Below are 16,412 nucleotides of genomic sequence, written 5' to 3'. Positions count from 1 at the left end.
AATTAGGAAACTATAGCTTGTAATTCACCTGCCATTACTTTTTAAATGGCTCTTAAGGGCACTTGTGAGATTATCTTTTCATGGCTATTTGCCTTTTGAGTAATCTCTCTACAAAAGGAAGTAACTTAAATTGTTCTTTCTTTCTTTATAATTTATAGATTTTGCATGCTGAAACTTCTCAACCAGAAGAAAGGGCCTTCACAGTGTCCTTTGTGTAAGAATGATATAACCAAAAGGTATATAATTTGGTAATGATGCTAGGTTGGGAGCAACAACAGTAGGAAAAAGTAGAAATTATTTAATAACATAGCTAACGTTCCTATAAAACCATTCATCAGTAGAGAAATTTATAAAAGAGTTTTTAGCAGACAATAAATTATTTCCAAAGTTATTTTCCTGAAAGTTTTATAGGACATCTGTCTTATACAGGTATTAGAAACTTACTGCCTTTCTCTAATGCTTCTAAATACCGTAAAAACTTGCAGACTTACGTAAAGTAGGGCTGTATCGCTGTGCCCCCATTGTCTGCTAATCTTGTTTTTATTTTTTCATTGTGCTTCCTTTTTTTTCTTTTCTTTTCTTTTTTCTTTGAGACGGAGTCTCGCTCTATTGCCCAGGCTAGAGTGCAGTGGCACGATCTCGGCTCACTGCAAGCTGTGCCTCCTGGATTCACGCCATTCTGCCTCAGCCTCCCGAGTAGCTGGGACTACAGGCACCCGCCACCACACCCGGCTAATTTTTTGTATTTTTAGTAGAGACGGGGTTTCACCATGTTAGCCAGGATGTTCTCGATCTGCTGACCTCTTGATCCACCCGCCTCGGCCTCCCAGAGTGCTGGGATTACAGGCGTGAGCCACCACACCCAGCCTTTTTTTTTTTTTTTTTTTTTTAAGACAGGGTCTTGCTCTGTCACTGAGGCTGGATTGTAGGGGCATGATCTTGGCTCACTGCAGCCTCCGCCTTGAGCCTCCTCCTGCCTTAGCCTCCCAAGTAGCTGGGACTACAGACGCCTGCTACCATGTCTGGCCAATTTTTGTATTTTTTGTAGACATGAGGTATCGCCATGTTGCCCAGACTGGTAACTTCAGAGCTCAGGTGATCTGCCCACCTTGGCCTCCCAAAGTGATGGGGTTACAGGTGTGTGTTTATTTCTATCTAATTATTTACATAAACACAATGTATTTTTATATTGTGTATCTCTTCTGCTACAATGTAAATTCTATGAGAGTAGTAACTTTGTCTGTCTCAACACTGTTTTTCGTAATTTGGTGCATAGTAGGCACTCAGATGCTTAAAGGAATGAATGGTGTTTTAATTCCACTTTACTAAACCCAGATCTCCCTTTGGACGTTCTTATCTATGTGTTTTCAAAGAAATGTAATCATAATTTGACAGAAATCCTTGAGAGGCCGAACTAACAGTGAGGGATTGGGCAGGGTTCAGATGTTAAGAACAGTAAGCTCAGCAGGATGTGATTGTTTATGCCTATAACCCTAGCACTCCAGGAGGCTGAGGTGGGATGATTGCTTGAGGCCAAGAGTTTGAGATCAGTCTGGGCAACATAGTGAGACCTCATCACTACCAACAAAAATAAGTAAATAAACGTACATGGTGGCATATGCCCATAGTCCTAGCTACTTGGGAGGCTGTAGTGGGAGGATAGCTTGAGTACAGAAGTTTGAGACTGCAGTGAGCTATGACTGTGGCATTGCATGTTAGCCTGGGCAATACAGCAAGACCCTGTCTCTAAATTTAAAAAAAAAAAAAAAAGTACTCTAGTTTTCTATGCAATGGATTATATCTCCTGTGGATTTAGAGCAGTATTATATCACAATTTTAGGCATTTGGTAGGCTTAAACGAATGACAAAAAGTTACTAAATCACTGTCACACAGTTTATACAGATGTCAGTGATGTATTGATTATAGAGGTTTTCTACTGTTGCTGCATCTTATTTTTATTTGTTTACATGTCTTTTCTTATTTTAGTGTCTTTAAAAGGTTGATAATCACTGCTGAGTGTGTTTCTCAAACAATTTAATTTCAGAAGCCTACAAGAAAGTACAAGATTTAGTCAACTTGTTGAAGAGCTTTTGAAAATCATTCATGCTTTTCAGCTTGACACAGGTTTGCAGTGTAAGTGTTGAATATCCCACGAATGACACTCAAGTGCTGTCCATAAAAACTCAGGAAGTTTGCACAATTACTTTCTGTGACGTGATAAGACCTTTTAGTCTAGGTTAATTTTAGTTCTGTATCTGTAATCTGTTTTAAAAAAATTACTCCCACTGGTCTCACACCTTATTTTATCAATTGTAAGGTGCACATTTTTCACATCTTAACGTCTCTGAAATTGGGAGCATTTTACTATTGATGGTGTGTCATTTGTTTAATTTGAGTGCTTGCTTTCTTAGTGATACAGAAAATAATAGTGCAGCTTACATTGTTGGTATCTAAACTTTAGTGAAATACAGTATTGATAGGCAGATTTCTTAGTGTTAAGGTGGAAGACAAGGACTCTAAGTAAGTTTGATGGTCTTGTATTTGTTTTTGTTTCCTAGGAGTAAAATTTCCAGTTGATTTTTTAAAATTTGATTTTTCAAAAAATCACAGGTAACCTTAATGCATTGTCTTAACACAACAAAGAGCATACATAGGATTTCTCTTGGTTTCTTTGATTATAATTCATACATTTTTCTCTAACTGCAAACATAATGTTTTCCCTTGTAATTTACAGTTGCAAACAGTTATAATTTTGCAAAAAAGGAAAATCACTCTCCTGAACATCTAAAAGATGAAGTTTCTATCATCCAAAGTATGGGCTACAGAAACCGTGCCAAAAGACTTCTACAGAGTGAACCCGAAAATCCTTCCTTGGTAAAACCATTTGTTTTCTTCTTCTTCTTCTTCTTCTTTTTTTTTTTTTTTTTGAGACGGAGTCTTGCTCTGTGGCCCAGGTTGGAAGCAGTCCTCCTGCCTCAGCCCCTCTAGTAGCTGGGATTACAGGCATGCGCCACCATGCCCAGCTAATTTTTGTATTTTTAGTAGAGACGGGGTTTCATCATGTTGGCCAGGCTGGTCTCAAACTCCTGACCTCAGGTGATCCACCCACCTCGGCCACCCAGAGTGCTGGGATTACAGGTGTGAGCCACTGTGCCTGGCCGGTAAACCCATTTTCATTTATTCTGGCACCATCTCTTTATTGAGCATTGTGAGTATGTTAGTATATGTGCTAGATGCTCATAGATTTATCTAAAAAGTTAATGAAGAAGGAAAGATGGTATATTCAGTGGTTAGACAAGTGTTTGAATCAGTTAGAGTTCAGAGAAGGTCAGGGTACCTGGTATGATCAAGAGAGAGACCTTACAGCCAGGTGAGGTGGATGTACCTATAATCCTAGCTACTTGGAAGGCTGAAATGGGAGGATCACTTGAGCCCAGGTTTGAGACCATCCCAGGCAACATAGCAAAATCCCCATCAGATACACCAAAAAGACAGATTTTTTTTTTTTTTTTTAATTTTTTTGAGACAGAGTCTCACTCTGTCACCCAGGTGCCCAGGCTGGAGTGCAGTGACACGATGTCAGTTCACTGCAACCTCTGCCTCCCAGGTTCAAGCGATTCTCCTGCCTCAGCCTCCTGAGTAGCTGGGACTACAGGGGCATGCCACCAGACCTGGCTAATTTTTGTAATTTTAGTAGAAAGGGGGTTTCACCATATTGGTCAGGCTGGTCTTGAATTCCTGACCTCAGGTGATCCACCCACCTTGGCCTCTCAAAGTGCTGGGATTACAGGCATGAGCCACCACACCCAGCCAAAAAAGAGAGCTCTTATAGGCCCTTCCTTGCTTTGGAGCTTTATCTGCTCTGTGATGCTTATCTAAAATAGCTGTAAGTTCACTGATATTTTTAAGCATTTGGAAATTACTTCAGCTGGGTGTCATGGCTCATGATTGTAATCCCAACACTTTGGGAGGCTGAGGTGGGAAGTCCTTTGAGCCCAGTGTAGGCAGCACAGTGAGACACTGTCTCTACAATTTAAAAAAAAAAAAGCCGGGTGCCATGGCTCACGCCTGTAATCCCAGCACTGGGAGGCTTGAGGATTGCCTGAGCTCAGGAGTTCAAGACCAGTTTGGGCAATATAGCAAGTCCTTGTCTATTTTAAAAGTGTATTTAAATTATCCGGGCATGGTGGTGTGTGCCTGTAGTCGCAGCTACTTGGGAAGCTGAGATAGGAGGATCACTTGAGTTCAGGAGATGTAGACTACTGTGAGCTATGATCACTCCACCACGCAGCGACAAAGCAAGACCTAGTTGCAAAAAAAAAAAATCTGGCCGGGCACAGTGGCTCACAGTGCTGTAATCCCAGCACTTTGGGAGGCCGAGGCCGGCGGATCACGAGGTCAGGAGATCAAGACCATCCGGGCTAACACGGTGAAACCCGTCTATACTAAAAAAATTCAAAAAAATTAGCCGGGCGTGCTGGCGGGGGCCTGTAGTCCCAGCTGCTCTGGAGGCTGAGGCAAGAGAATGGTGTGAACCTAGGAGGCGGAACTTGCAGTGAGCCAAGATTGCGTCACTGCACTCCAGCCTGGGTGACAGACCAAGACTCCAGATCGAGACTCCATCTCAAAAAAAAAAAGAGAGAGAAAATTACTTCAACTTAAAAGGTGTAATTGTTAAAGACAATGTAGTGATTTGCTCTGTTGTTACTTATATGTGCATGAATGATGGAGATCTTAAAAGTATTCATGGCTGGGCGCGGTGGCTCACGCCTGTAATCCCAGCACTTTGGGAGGCCGAGGCGGGCGGATCACGAGGTCAGGAGATCAAGACCATCCTGGCTAACATGGTGAAACCCCATCTCTACTAAAAAAAAAAATACCAAAAACTAGCCGGGCGAGGTGGCGGGCATCTATAATACCAGCTACTCGGGAGGCCGAGGCAGGAGAATGGCATGAACCCGGGAGGCAGAGCTTGCAGTGAGCCAAGATCGCACCACTGCACTCCAGCCTGGGCAACAAAGCCAGACTCCGTATCAAAAAAAAAAAAAAGTATTCATTCTGGGGCTGGGCGTAGTAGCTTGCACCTTTAATCCCAGCACTTTGGGAGGCTGAGGCGGGCAGATCATTTGAGGTCGGGAGTTTGAGACCAGCCTAGCCAACACGGTGAAACCCCGTCTCTACTAAAAATACAAAAATTAGCTGGGTGTGGTGGCACGTGCCTGTAATCCCAGCTACTCGGGAGGCTGAGGCTTGAACCTAGGACCCGGAGGTTGCAGCGAGCCGAGATCACGCTACTGCAATCCAGCCTGGGCGACAGTGAGACTCTGTCTCAAAAAAGAAAAAAAATATAAGTGTTCTGGCTGGGCAGGGTGGCTCATGCCTGTAATCCCAGCACTTTGGGAGGCCAAGGCCGGCGGATCACGAGGTCAGGAGATCAAGACCATCCCATCCCAGCTCACACAGTGAAACCCCGTCTCTACTAAAAATACAAAAAACTAGCCGGGCGTGATGGCGGGCGCCTGTAGTCCCAGCTACTCGGGAGGTTGAGGCAGGAGAATGGCGTAAACCCGGGAGGCGGAGCTTGCAGTGAGCCAAGATCACGCCACTGCACTCCAGCCTGGGTGACAGAGCGAGACTCCGTCTCAAAAAAAAAAAAAAAAAAAAAGACCAGCCTGGGCAATGTGGCGAAACCCCATCTTGACAAAAAATACAAAAATTAGCCAGGCATGGTGGCGTGCGTGTGTAGTCCCAGCTCCTTGGGAGGCTGAGGTGGGAGGATCTCTTGAACCCAGGAGACAGAGGTTGCAGTGAACCGAGATCACACCACCACGCTCCAGCCTAGGCAATAGAGCAAGACTCTGTCTAAAAAAATACAAATAAAATAAAAGTAGTTCTTATAGTACCAGCCTTCATTTTTCAAAAGCTACAGAAAGGCTAAAAAGGAAGAAAAAAAGAGTAATGTTGGGCTTTTAGTTCCTATACTGAATGTTCTTAGGAGTGCTGGAGTTTTATTGTCATGATTTATCCTTTTTAAAAATGTTACTGGCTGGGCACGGTTGGCTCATGGCTGTAATCCCAGCGCTTTGGGAGGCCGAGGCGGGCAGATCACCTGAGGTCAGGAGTTTGAGACCAGCCTGGCTGACACTGCAAAACCCCGTCTCTACTAAAAATACAAAAATTAACTAGGCGTGATGGCGCGCGCCTGTAGTCCCAGCTACTCCGGAGGCTGAGGCAGGAGAATCAATTAAACCCGGGAGGCAGAGGTTGCAGTGTGCCAAGATCGTGCCACTGCACTCCAGCCTGGCAACAGAGCAAGACTCTCTCAAAACAACAACAAAAATATATATATGTATGCAAAAATTAGCCAGGCATAGTGGCACGTGCTTGTAGTCCCAGCTACTCAGGAGGCTAAGGCAGGAAAATCTCTTGAACTCAGGAGGCGGAGGTTGCAGTGAGCTGAGTTTGCGCCACTGCACTCCAGCCTGGGTGACAGAGCAGGACTCTGTCCCCCCCCCCCAAAGAGAAATGTTATCAGGTGTGATTGGAATGTATATCAAGTATCAGCTTCAAAATATGCTATATTAATACTTCAAAAAATCACACAAATAATCAGTTTTGAAAAATTTAAGACAACAGAAAGAAAAAATATTCAAATCACATGTATCCCAGACTTTTTTTTTTATTACTACTACTACTATTTGTAGAGACTGGGTCTCACTCTGTTGCTTACTCTGGTCTTGAACTCCTGGCCTTAAGCAGTCCTGCTGCCCCAGCCTCCCAAAGTGCTGTGATTATGGGCATGAGCTACCACTCCCAACCACTGAGATTTTAGTGTGTAAATTTCCAGGCATTTTTTTCCAGGCATCATACATGTTAGCTGACTGATGATGGTCAATTTATTTTGTCCATGGTGTCAAGTTTCTCTTCAGGAGGAAAAGCACAGAACCAGCCAACAATTGCTTGACCATTCTTTACCATACTGTTTAGCAGGAAACCAGTCTCAGTGTCCCACTCTCTAACCTTGGAATTGTGAGAACTCTGAGGACGAAGCAGCGGATACAACCTCAAAAGAAGTCTGTCTACATTGAACTGGGTAAGGATCTCAGATTTCTTAAGTATTTAATAATAATTGCTGGATTGCTTGTTATCATTTTGCAAAAAATCTTGGTCATAATTTACATTTGTGGTAGGCAGCTTTGGGAAGTGAATTTTATGAGCCCTATGGTGAGTTATAAATAATGTAAAAGATGCAGTTCCCACCTTGAAGCATCTTACTTTAAAAAGGGAGCAAAAGAGGCTGGGCACGGTGGCTCACGCCTGTAATCCCACCATTTTGGGAGGCCGAGGCGGGCGGATCACCTGAGGTTGGGAATTCGAGACCAGACTGGCCAACATGGAGAAATCCTGTCTCTACCAAAAAATACAAAATTAGCCAGATGTGGTGGCACATGCCCGTAATCTCAGCTACTCGGGAGGGTGAGGCAGGAGAATCACTTGAACCCGGGAGGCGGAGGTTGAGGTAAACTGAGATTGCACCATTGCCCTCCAGCCTGGGCAAGAAGAGCAAAACTCCATCTGAAAAAAGAAAAGGGAGCAAAAGAAAGAATATCTGGCTTTAAATATGTGTAAATATGTTTTGGAAAGATGGAGAGTAGCAATAAGAAAAAACATGATGGATTGCTACAGTATTTAGTTCCAAGATAAATTGTATTGGGTGAGGAAGCCTTTTAAGAAGAGCTGAATTGTCGGGCACGGTGGCTCATGCCTGTAATCCCAGCACTTTGGGAGGCTGAGGCAGGTGGATCACCTGAGGTCGGGAGTTCAAGACCAGCCTGACCAACGTGGATAAACCCCGTCTCTACTTTAAAAAAAAAAAAAATACAAAATTAGCCGGGGTGGTGGCACATTCCTGTAATCCCAGCTACTCGGGAGGCTGAAGCAGGAGAATCACTTAAACTTAGGAGGCGGATGTTGCGGTGAGCCAAGATCGCGCCATTGCACTCTGGCCTGGGCGACAAGAGTGAAACTCGGTCTCAAAAAAAAAAAAAAGAGCTGTATCTTGGCTGGGCAGGATGGCTGATGCCTGTAATCCTAACACTTTGGAAGGCCGAGACAGAAGGACTGGAGTCCAGGAGTTTAAGACCAGCCTGGCCAACATAGGGAAACCCTGTCTCTATTTTTAAAATAATAATACATTTTGGCCAGGTGCAGTGGCTCATGCCTGTAATCCCAACACTTTGGGAGGCTGAGGCAGGTAGACCACTTGAGGTCAGAGTTCAAGACCAGCCTGGATAACATGGTAAAACTCTTCTTTACTAAAAATACAAAAAAAAAAAATTAGCTGGGTGTGGTGGTGCACGCGTGTAATCCCAGCTACTCAGGAGACTGAGGCAGGAGAATTGCTTGAACCAGGATGGCAGAGGTTGCAATGAGCCGACACCATGTCTCTGCACTCCAGCCTGGGCAATAGAGTGAGACTCCATCTCAAAAAAAAAAAATTTTTTTTTAATAATAAATTTTTTTAAGCTTATAAAAAGAAATAAAAAGAAGAGTTGAGGCCAGCATAGTATCTAACACTTGTAATCTCAGCAGTGGCAGAGGATTGCTTGAAGCCAGGAGTTTGAGACCAGCCTGGGCAACATAGCAAGACCTCATCGCTAAAAAAAATTTTTTTTTTTAAATTAGCTGGGTGTGGTGGTGTGTATCTGTAGTCCCAGCTACTCAGGAGGCATAGGTGAGCAGGTAGATTGAATCCAGGGGTTTGAGGCTATAGTGAGCTATGATCATGCCACTGCACTCCAACCTGGATGACAGAGCAAGACCCCATCTTGAAAAAAAAAAAAAGAAGAGCTGCTGAGCTCAGAATTCAAACTGGGCTCTCTAATTAGGCTATTTTTTTAGAATATATTTATAATTAAAAAGGGTAGCTGTCTTTTGAGCTCCCAGGCACCACCATCTATTTATCATAGCACTTACTGTTTTACCCCCTTACGATCATAAATTCCTAGACAACAGGCATTGTAAAAATAGTTATAGTAGTTAATATTTAGGGGCACTTAACTATATTCCAGGCACTATTGTGTTTTTCTTGTATAACTCATTTAGATGCATGTCAGACCTCTGAGATTGTTCCTATTATACTTACTTTACAGATGAGGAAATTAAGGCACAGAGAGGTTATGAAATTTTTCCAAGGTAATAAACCTAGTAAGTGGCTGAGCCATGATTCAAACCTAGGAAGTTAGATGTCAGAGCCTGTGCTTTTTGTTTTTGTTTTTGTTTTCAGTAGGAATAGGGTCTCACCTTGCTGGCCAGGCTGGTCTCAAACTCCTAAGCTCAAATAATCCACCCATCTCGGCCTCCTAAAGTGCTGGGATTACAGGTGAGAGCCACTGTGCCTGGCCAAGCCCGTGTTTTTAACCACTTCTCTGTATTACACACTGGCTTAACTAGCGTTGTACCTGCCACGTACTAGATGCTCAATAAATATTTCTAGTTGAATATCTGTTTTTCAACAAGTACATTTTTTGTTTAACCCTTTTAATTAAGAAATCTTTTATTGATTTTTTTTGGGGGGAAATTTTTTAGGATCTGATTCTTCTGAAGATACGGTTAATAAGGCAACTTATTGCAGGTGAGTCAAAGAGAACCTTTGCCTATGAAGCTGGTATTTTCCTATTTAGTTAATATTAAGGATTGATGTTTCTCTCTTTTTAAAATATTTTAACTTTTATTTTAGGTTCAGAGATGTATGTGCAGTTTGTTATATAGGTAAACACACGATTTGGGATTTGGCATACAGTTTTTTTTCATTATCCAGTTATTATTAAGCATACCCCACAGTTTTTTGTTTCCTTCCTTTCTGAATTTCTCCCTCCTCCCACCTTCCTCCCTCAAGTAGGCTGGTGTTTCTCTAGACTAGAATCATGGTATTGGAAGAAACCTTAGAGATCATCTAGTTTAGTCCTCTCATTTTATAGTGGAAGAAATACCCTTTTTGTTTGTTAGATTTAGTTATTAATACTGTCCAAAGGAATTTAGGATAACAGAACTCTGCACATGCTTGCTTCTAGCAGATTGTTGTTCTTTAAGTTCCTCATATACAGTAATATTGACACAGCGGTAATTGTGACTGATGAAAATGCTCAAGGACTTCATTTTCAACTCTTTCTTTCCTCTGTTCCTTATTTCCACATATCTCTCAAGCTTTGTCTGTATGTTATATAATAATCTACAAGCAGCCCCAACTATGTTACCTACCTTCCTTAGGAATTATTGCTTGACCCTAAGTTTTTTTTTTTCTTTTCTTTTTTTTTTTTTTTTTGGAGACGGGGTCTTGACCTGTTTCCAGGCTGGAGTGCAGTGGCGTCATCTCGGCTTACTGCAATCTCCAACTCCCTGGTTCAAGTGATTCTCCTGTCTCAGCCTTCCAAGTAGCTATGATTACAGGCACACGCCACCACACCCAGCTAATTTTTGTATTTTTAGTAGAGACAGGGTTTCACCATGTTGGCCAGCCTGTTCTCAAACTCATGAGCTCAAGTGATCCACCCACCTCAACCTCCCAAAGTGCTGGGATTACAGGCATGAGCTACCATGCCCAGCTGACCCTGTCTAAGATCTAGTCTGAACTATAATGGCGATATTGTCAGTTTTTGTTTGTAAATGACTTCCCTAATCTCACGATTAGAAGGAAATGACTTTTAGACTGAAAGCAGCACAGAAAGTAGTGTAGCAAAGTGGTGTTCTGTTGGGTTATCTGCAATCCTACTGTTCCCTTTGTTTAGATATCCTTGCTCCTGCCTTCTCATTAAGATACACTTTTAAGTGTTTTTAAAAGCTATCTTTTGGCTGTCACTTAAATGTTGGCTTTCATTTGCAAGTCCATAAAGTAATGTTCCTGGTCTGATTTTTGTGGCTGTGTGTCCTCGGTCTTTGCCCATTCCATTTCTCTCTTTTTTTTTTTTTTGAGACAGAGTCTTACTCTGCCGCCCCAGGCTGGAGTGCAGTGGTGTGATCTCGGCTCACTGCAACCTCTGCCTCCCAAGGTCAAGCGATTCTCCTGTCTCAGCCTCACAAGTAGCTGGGACTACAGGTGTACACCACCACCCAGCTAATTGACCATTCCATTTCTTTTTTTTTTTTTTTTTTTTTTTGAGACAGAGTCTTGCTCTGTTGCCCAGGCTGGAGTACAGTGGTGTGATCTCACCTTTCCGCAACCTCTGCCTCCCGGGTTCAAGCCGTACGCCTGCCTCAGCCTCTCAAGTAGCTGGGACTACAGGTGCACACCACCACACCCGGCTAATTTTTGTATTTTTAGTAGAGACAGGGGTTCACCTTGTTGGCCAGGCTGGCTTGAACTCATGATCTCAAGTGATCCACCCGCCTCGGCCTTCCAAAGTGCTGGAATTACAGGCGTGAGCCACCGTGCCCAGCAACCATTCCATTTCAACTAGAAGTTTCTAAAGGAGAGAGCAGCTTTCGGTAACTCAGTAAGATTGGTCAACTTTCTGTGACTGAAAAAGCTAAAGTATTTGATCTTGGTCATTTGACAGTTCTGCATAAGTATAACTAGTGTTTCTCATTAGGACTCTGTCTTTTCCCTATAGTGTGGGAGATCAAGAATTGTTACAAATCACCCCTCAAGGAACCAGGGATGAAACCAGTTTGGATTCTGCAAAAAAGGGTAATGGCAAAGTTTCCCAATTTTAACAGAGTGGGTAGATACAGTACTGTAATTAGATTATTCTGAAGACCATTTGGGACCTTTACAATCCACAAAATCTCTTGGCAGAGTTAGAGTATCATTCTTTGTCAAATGTCATGGTATGATCTGATAGATTTAAATGGTACTAGACTAATGTAGCTATAATAATAAGACTTTCTGTAACTGATTGTTGCCCTTTTGTTTTTTGTTTTTTGTTATTTGTTTTTTGTTTTTGAGATGGGGTCTCACTCTGTTGCCCAGGTTGGAGTGCAATGATGCAATCTTGGCTCACTGCAACCTCCACCACACGGGGTCAAGCTATCCTCCCACCTCAGCCTCCTGAGTAGCTGGGACTACAGGCACACGTCACCACACCCGGCTAATTTTTTGTGGTTTTATAGAGACAGAGTTTCGCCATGTTTCCGAGGCTGATCTCAAACTCCTGGACTCAAGCAGTCTGCCCACTTCAGCCTCCCAAAGTGCTGCAGTTACAGGCTTGAGCCACTGTGCCTGGCCTGCCCTTTACTTTTAATTGATGTATTTGTGTTTCATCTTTTGCCTACTGGTTTTTAAATATAGGGAATGGTAAGTCTGTAGATAGAAGAGAGTATTAAGTAGACTTAATGGCCAGTGATCTTTAGAGTACATCAGAACTGGTTTTCTGACGGCCAGTCTGCTTTTAATTCACTCTTAGACATTAGAGAAATAGGAGGTGTGGTTTCTGCATAGGGAAAATTCTGAAATTAAAAATTTAATGGATCCTAAGTGGAAATAATCTAAGTAAATAGGAATTAAATGAAAGAGTATGAGCTACATCTTCAGTATACTTGGTAGTTTATGAGATTAGTTTCTCTAAATATAGCCAGTTGGTTGATTTCCACCTCCAAGGTGTATGAAGTATGTATTTTTTTTATGACAATTCAGTTTTTGAGTACCTTGTTATTTTTGTGTATTTTCAGCTGCTTGTGAATTTTCTGAGAAGGATATAACAAATACTGAACATCATCAGTCCAGTAATAATGATTTGAACACCACTGAGAAACATGCAACTGAGAGGCATCCAGAAAAGTATCAGGGTAGTTCTGTTTCAAACTTGCATGTGGAGCCATGTGGCACAAATACTCATGCCAGCTCATTACAGCATGAGAACAGTTTATTACTCACTAAAGACAGAATGAATGTAGAAAAGGCTGAATTCTGTAATAAAAGCAAACAGCCTGGCTTGGCAAGGAGCCAACATAACAGATGGACTGGAAGTAAGGAAACATGTAATGATAGGCAGACTCCCAGCACAGAGAAAAAGGTAGATCTGAATGCTAATGCCCTGTATGAGAGAAAAGAATGGAATAAGCAAAAACTGCCATGCTCTGAGAATCCTAGAGACACTGAAGATGTTCCTTGGATAACACTAAATAGCAGCATTCAGAAAGTTAATGAGTGGTTTTCCAGAAGTGATGAACTGTTAAGTTCTGATGACTCACATGATGGGGGGTCTGAATCAAATGCCAAAGTAGCTGATGTATTGGACGTTCTAAATGAGGTAGATGAATATTCTGGTTCTTCAGAGAAAATAGACTTACTGGCCAGTGATCCTCATGAGCCTTTAATATGTAAAAGTGAAAGAGTTCACTCCAGTTCAGTAGAGATTAATATTAAAGACAAAATATTTGGGAAAACCTATCGGAGGAAGGCAAACCTTCCCAATTTAAGCCATGTAACTGAAAATCTAATTATAGGAGCACTTGTTACTGAGTCAGAAATAATGCAAGAGCGTCCCCTCACAAATAAATTAAAGCGTAAAAGGAGAACTACATCAGGTCTTCATCCTGAGGATTTTATAAAGAAAGCAGATTTGGCAGTTCAAAAGACTCCTGAAATAATAAATCAGGGAACTAACCAAATGGAGCAGAATGGTCAAGTGATGAATATTACTAATAGTGCTCATGAGAATAAAACAAAAGGTGATTCTATTCAGAATGAGAAAAATCCTAACCCAATAGAATCACTGGAAGAAGAATCTGCTTTCAAAACTAAAGCTGAACCTATAAGCAGCAGTATAAACAATATGGAACTAGAATTAAATACCCACAATTCAAAAGCACCTAAGAAAAATAGGCTGAGGAGGAAGTCTTCTACCAGGCATATTCATGCGCTTGAACTAGTAGTCAGTAGAAATCTAAGCCCACCTAATTGTACTGAACTACAAATTGATAGTTGTTCTAGCAGTGAAGAGATAAAGAAAAAAAATTACAACCAAATGCCAGTCAGGCACAGCAGAAACCTACAACTCATGGAAGATAAAGAATCTGCAACTGGAGCCAAGAAGAGTAACAAGCCAAATGAACAGACAAGTAAAAGACATGCCAGTGATACTTTCCCAGAACTGAAGTTAACAAAGGTACCTGGTTCTTTTACTAACTGTTCAAATACTAGTGAACTTAAAGAATTTGTCAATCCTAGCCTTTCAAGAGAAGAAAAAGAAGAGAAACTAGAAACAGTTAAAGTGTCTAATAATGCCAAAGACCCCAAAGATCTCATGTTAAGTGGAGAAAGGGTTTTACAAACTGAAAGATCTGTAGAGAGTAGCAGTATTTCATTGGTACCTGGTACCGATTATGGCACTCAGGAAAGTATCTCATTACTGGAAGTTAGCACTCTAGGGAAGGCAAAAACGGAACGAAATAAATGTATGAGTCAGTGTGCAGCATTTGAAAACTCCAAGGAACTAATTCATGGTTGTTCTGAAGATACTAGAAATGACACAGAAGGCTTTAAGTATCCATTGGGACGTGAAGTTAACCACAGTCAGGAAACAAGCATAGAAATAGAAGAAAGTGAACTTGATACTCAGTATTTGCAGAATACATTCAAGGTTTCAAAGCGCCAGTCCTTTGCTCTGTTTTCAAATCCAGGAAATCCAGAAGAGGAATGTGCAACATTCTCTGCCCACTCTAGGTCCTTAAAGAAACAAAGTCCAAAAGTTACTTCTGAATGTGAACAAAAGGAAGAAAATCAAGGAAAGAAAGAGTCTAATATCAAGCCTGTACAGACAGTTAATATCACTGCAGGCTTTTCTGTGGTTTGTCAGAAAGATAAGCCAGTTGATAATGCCAAATGTAGTATCAAAGGAGACTCTAGGTTTTGTCTATCATCTCAGTTCAGAGACAACGAAACTGGACTCATTACTCCAAATAAACATGGACTTTTACAAAACCCATACCATATACCACCACTTTTTCCTGTCAAGTCATTTGTTAAAACTAAATGTAACAAAAACCTGCTAGAGGAAAACTCTGAGGAACATTCAGTGTCACCTGAAAGAGCAGTGGGAAACGAGAACATCATTCCAAGTACAGTGAGCACAATTAGCCATAATAACATTAGAGAAAATGCTTTTAAAGAAGCCAGCTGGAGCAATATTAATGAAGTAGGTTCCAGTACTAATGAAGTGGGCTCCAGTATTAATGAAGTAGGTTCCAGTGATGAAAACATTCAAGCAGAACTAGGTAGAAACAGAGGGCCAAAATTGAATGCTGTGCTTAGATTAGGGCTTTTGCAACCTGAGGTCTGTAAACAAAGTCTTCCTATAAGTAATTGTAAGCATCCTGAAATAAAAAAGCAAGAACATGAAGAATTAGTTCAGACTGTTAATACAGACTTCTCTCCATGTCTGATTTCAGATAACCTAGAACAGCCTATGGGAAGTAGTCATGCGTCTGAGGTTTGTTCTGAGACTCCTGATGATCTGTTAGATGATGGTGAAATAAAGGAAGATACTAGTTTTGCTGAAAATGACATTAAGGAGAGTTCTGCTGTTTTTAGCAAAAGCGTCCAGAGAGGAGAGCTCAGCAGGAGCCCTAGCCCTTTCACCCATACACATTTGGCTCAGGGTTACCGAAAAGGGGCCAAGAAATTAGAGTCCTCAGAAGAGAACTTATCTAGTGAGGATGAAGAGCTTCCCTGCTTCCAACACTTGTTATTTGGTAAAGTAAGCAATATACCTTCTCAGACTACTAGGCATAGCACTGTTGCTACCGAGTGTCTGTCTAAGAACACAGAGGAGAATTTATTATCATTGAAGAATAGCTTAACTGACTGTAGTAACCAGGTAATATTGTCAAAGGCATCCCAGGAACATCACCTTAGTGAGGAAACAAAATGTTCTGGTAGCTTGTTTTCTTCACAGTGCAGTGAACTGGAAGACTTGACTGCAAATACAAATACCCAGGATCCTTTCTTGATTGGTTCTTCCAAACGAATGAGGCATCAGTCTGAAAGCCAGGGAGTTGGTCTGAGTGACAAGGAATTGGTTTCAGATGATGAAGAAAGGGGAACGGGCTTGGAAGAAGATAATCAAGAAGAGCAAAGTGTGGATTCAAACTTAGGTATTGGAACCAGATTTTGTGTTTGCCCCAGTCTATTTATAGAAATGAGCTAAATGTTTATGCCTTTTGGGGAGCACATTTTACAAATTTCCAAGAATAGTTAAAGGAACTGCTTCTTAAACTTGAAACGCGTTCCTCCTAAGGTGCTTTTCATAGAAAAAAGTCCTTCACCCAGCTAGGATGTCATCTCTGACTGAATGAGCTTTAACATCCTAGTTATTGGTGGACTGACTTCTGGTTTCAGTTTGTAAAAGGAAATCCCGGTGTCCCAAAGCAAGGAGTTTAATCATTTTGTGTGACATGAAAGTAAATCCAGTCC

The 16,412-nt window shown here is 41.7% G+C and overlaps 1 protein-coding gene across 8 annotated transcripts in view; it reads left to right on the top strand.

Annotated features, from left to right (window-relative positions):
• Positions 1 to 16,412, top strand: part of BRCA1 (BRCA1, DNA repair associated) — a 99,668-nt gene that overhangs the window by 33,451 nt on the left and 49,805 nt on the right. For 5 of the 8 annotated variants that reach the window (XM_025363313.1, XM_025363311.1, XM_025363314.1 and 2 more), the window contains 7 exons: positions 159 to 236; positions 2,046 to 2,134; positions 2,736 to 2,875; positions 6,989 to 7,094; positions 9,590 to 9,635; positions 11,611 to 11,687; positions 12,668 to 16,093. In XM_025363313.1, coding sequence (XP_025219098.1) covers positions 159 to 236; positions 2,046 to 2,134; positions 2,736 to 2,875; positions 6,989 to 7,094; positions 9,590 to 9,635; positions 11,611 to 11,687; positions 12,668 to 16,093 — 3,962 coding nt within the window. The remainder of the gene's footprint in view (positions 1 to 158; positions 237 to 2,045; positions 2,135 to 2,735; positions 2,876 to 6,988; positions 7,095 to 9,589; positions 9,636 to 11,610; positions 11,688 to 12,667; positions 16,094 to 16,412) is intronic. The other 3 variants (XM_025363316.1, XM_025363318.1, XM_025363319.1) reach the window with 2 other exon arrangements.

This window comes from Theropithecus gelada, chromosome 16 (assembly GCF_003255815.1).
Source record: "Theropithecus gelada isolate Dixy chromosome 16, Tgel_1.0, whole genome shotgun sequence".
Classification (NCBI taxonomy): domain Eukaryota; kingdom Metazoa; phylum Chordata; class Mammalia; order Primates; family Cercopithecidae; genus Theropithecus; species Theropithecus gelada.
Note: the sequence above shows the minus strand (reverse complement) of the source record. Positions and strands in the feature narration are given on the sequence as shown.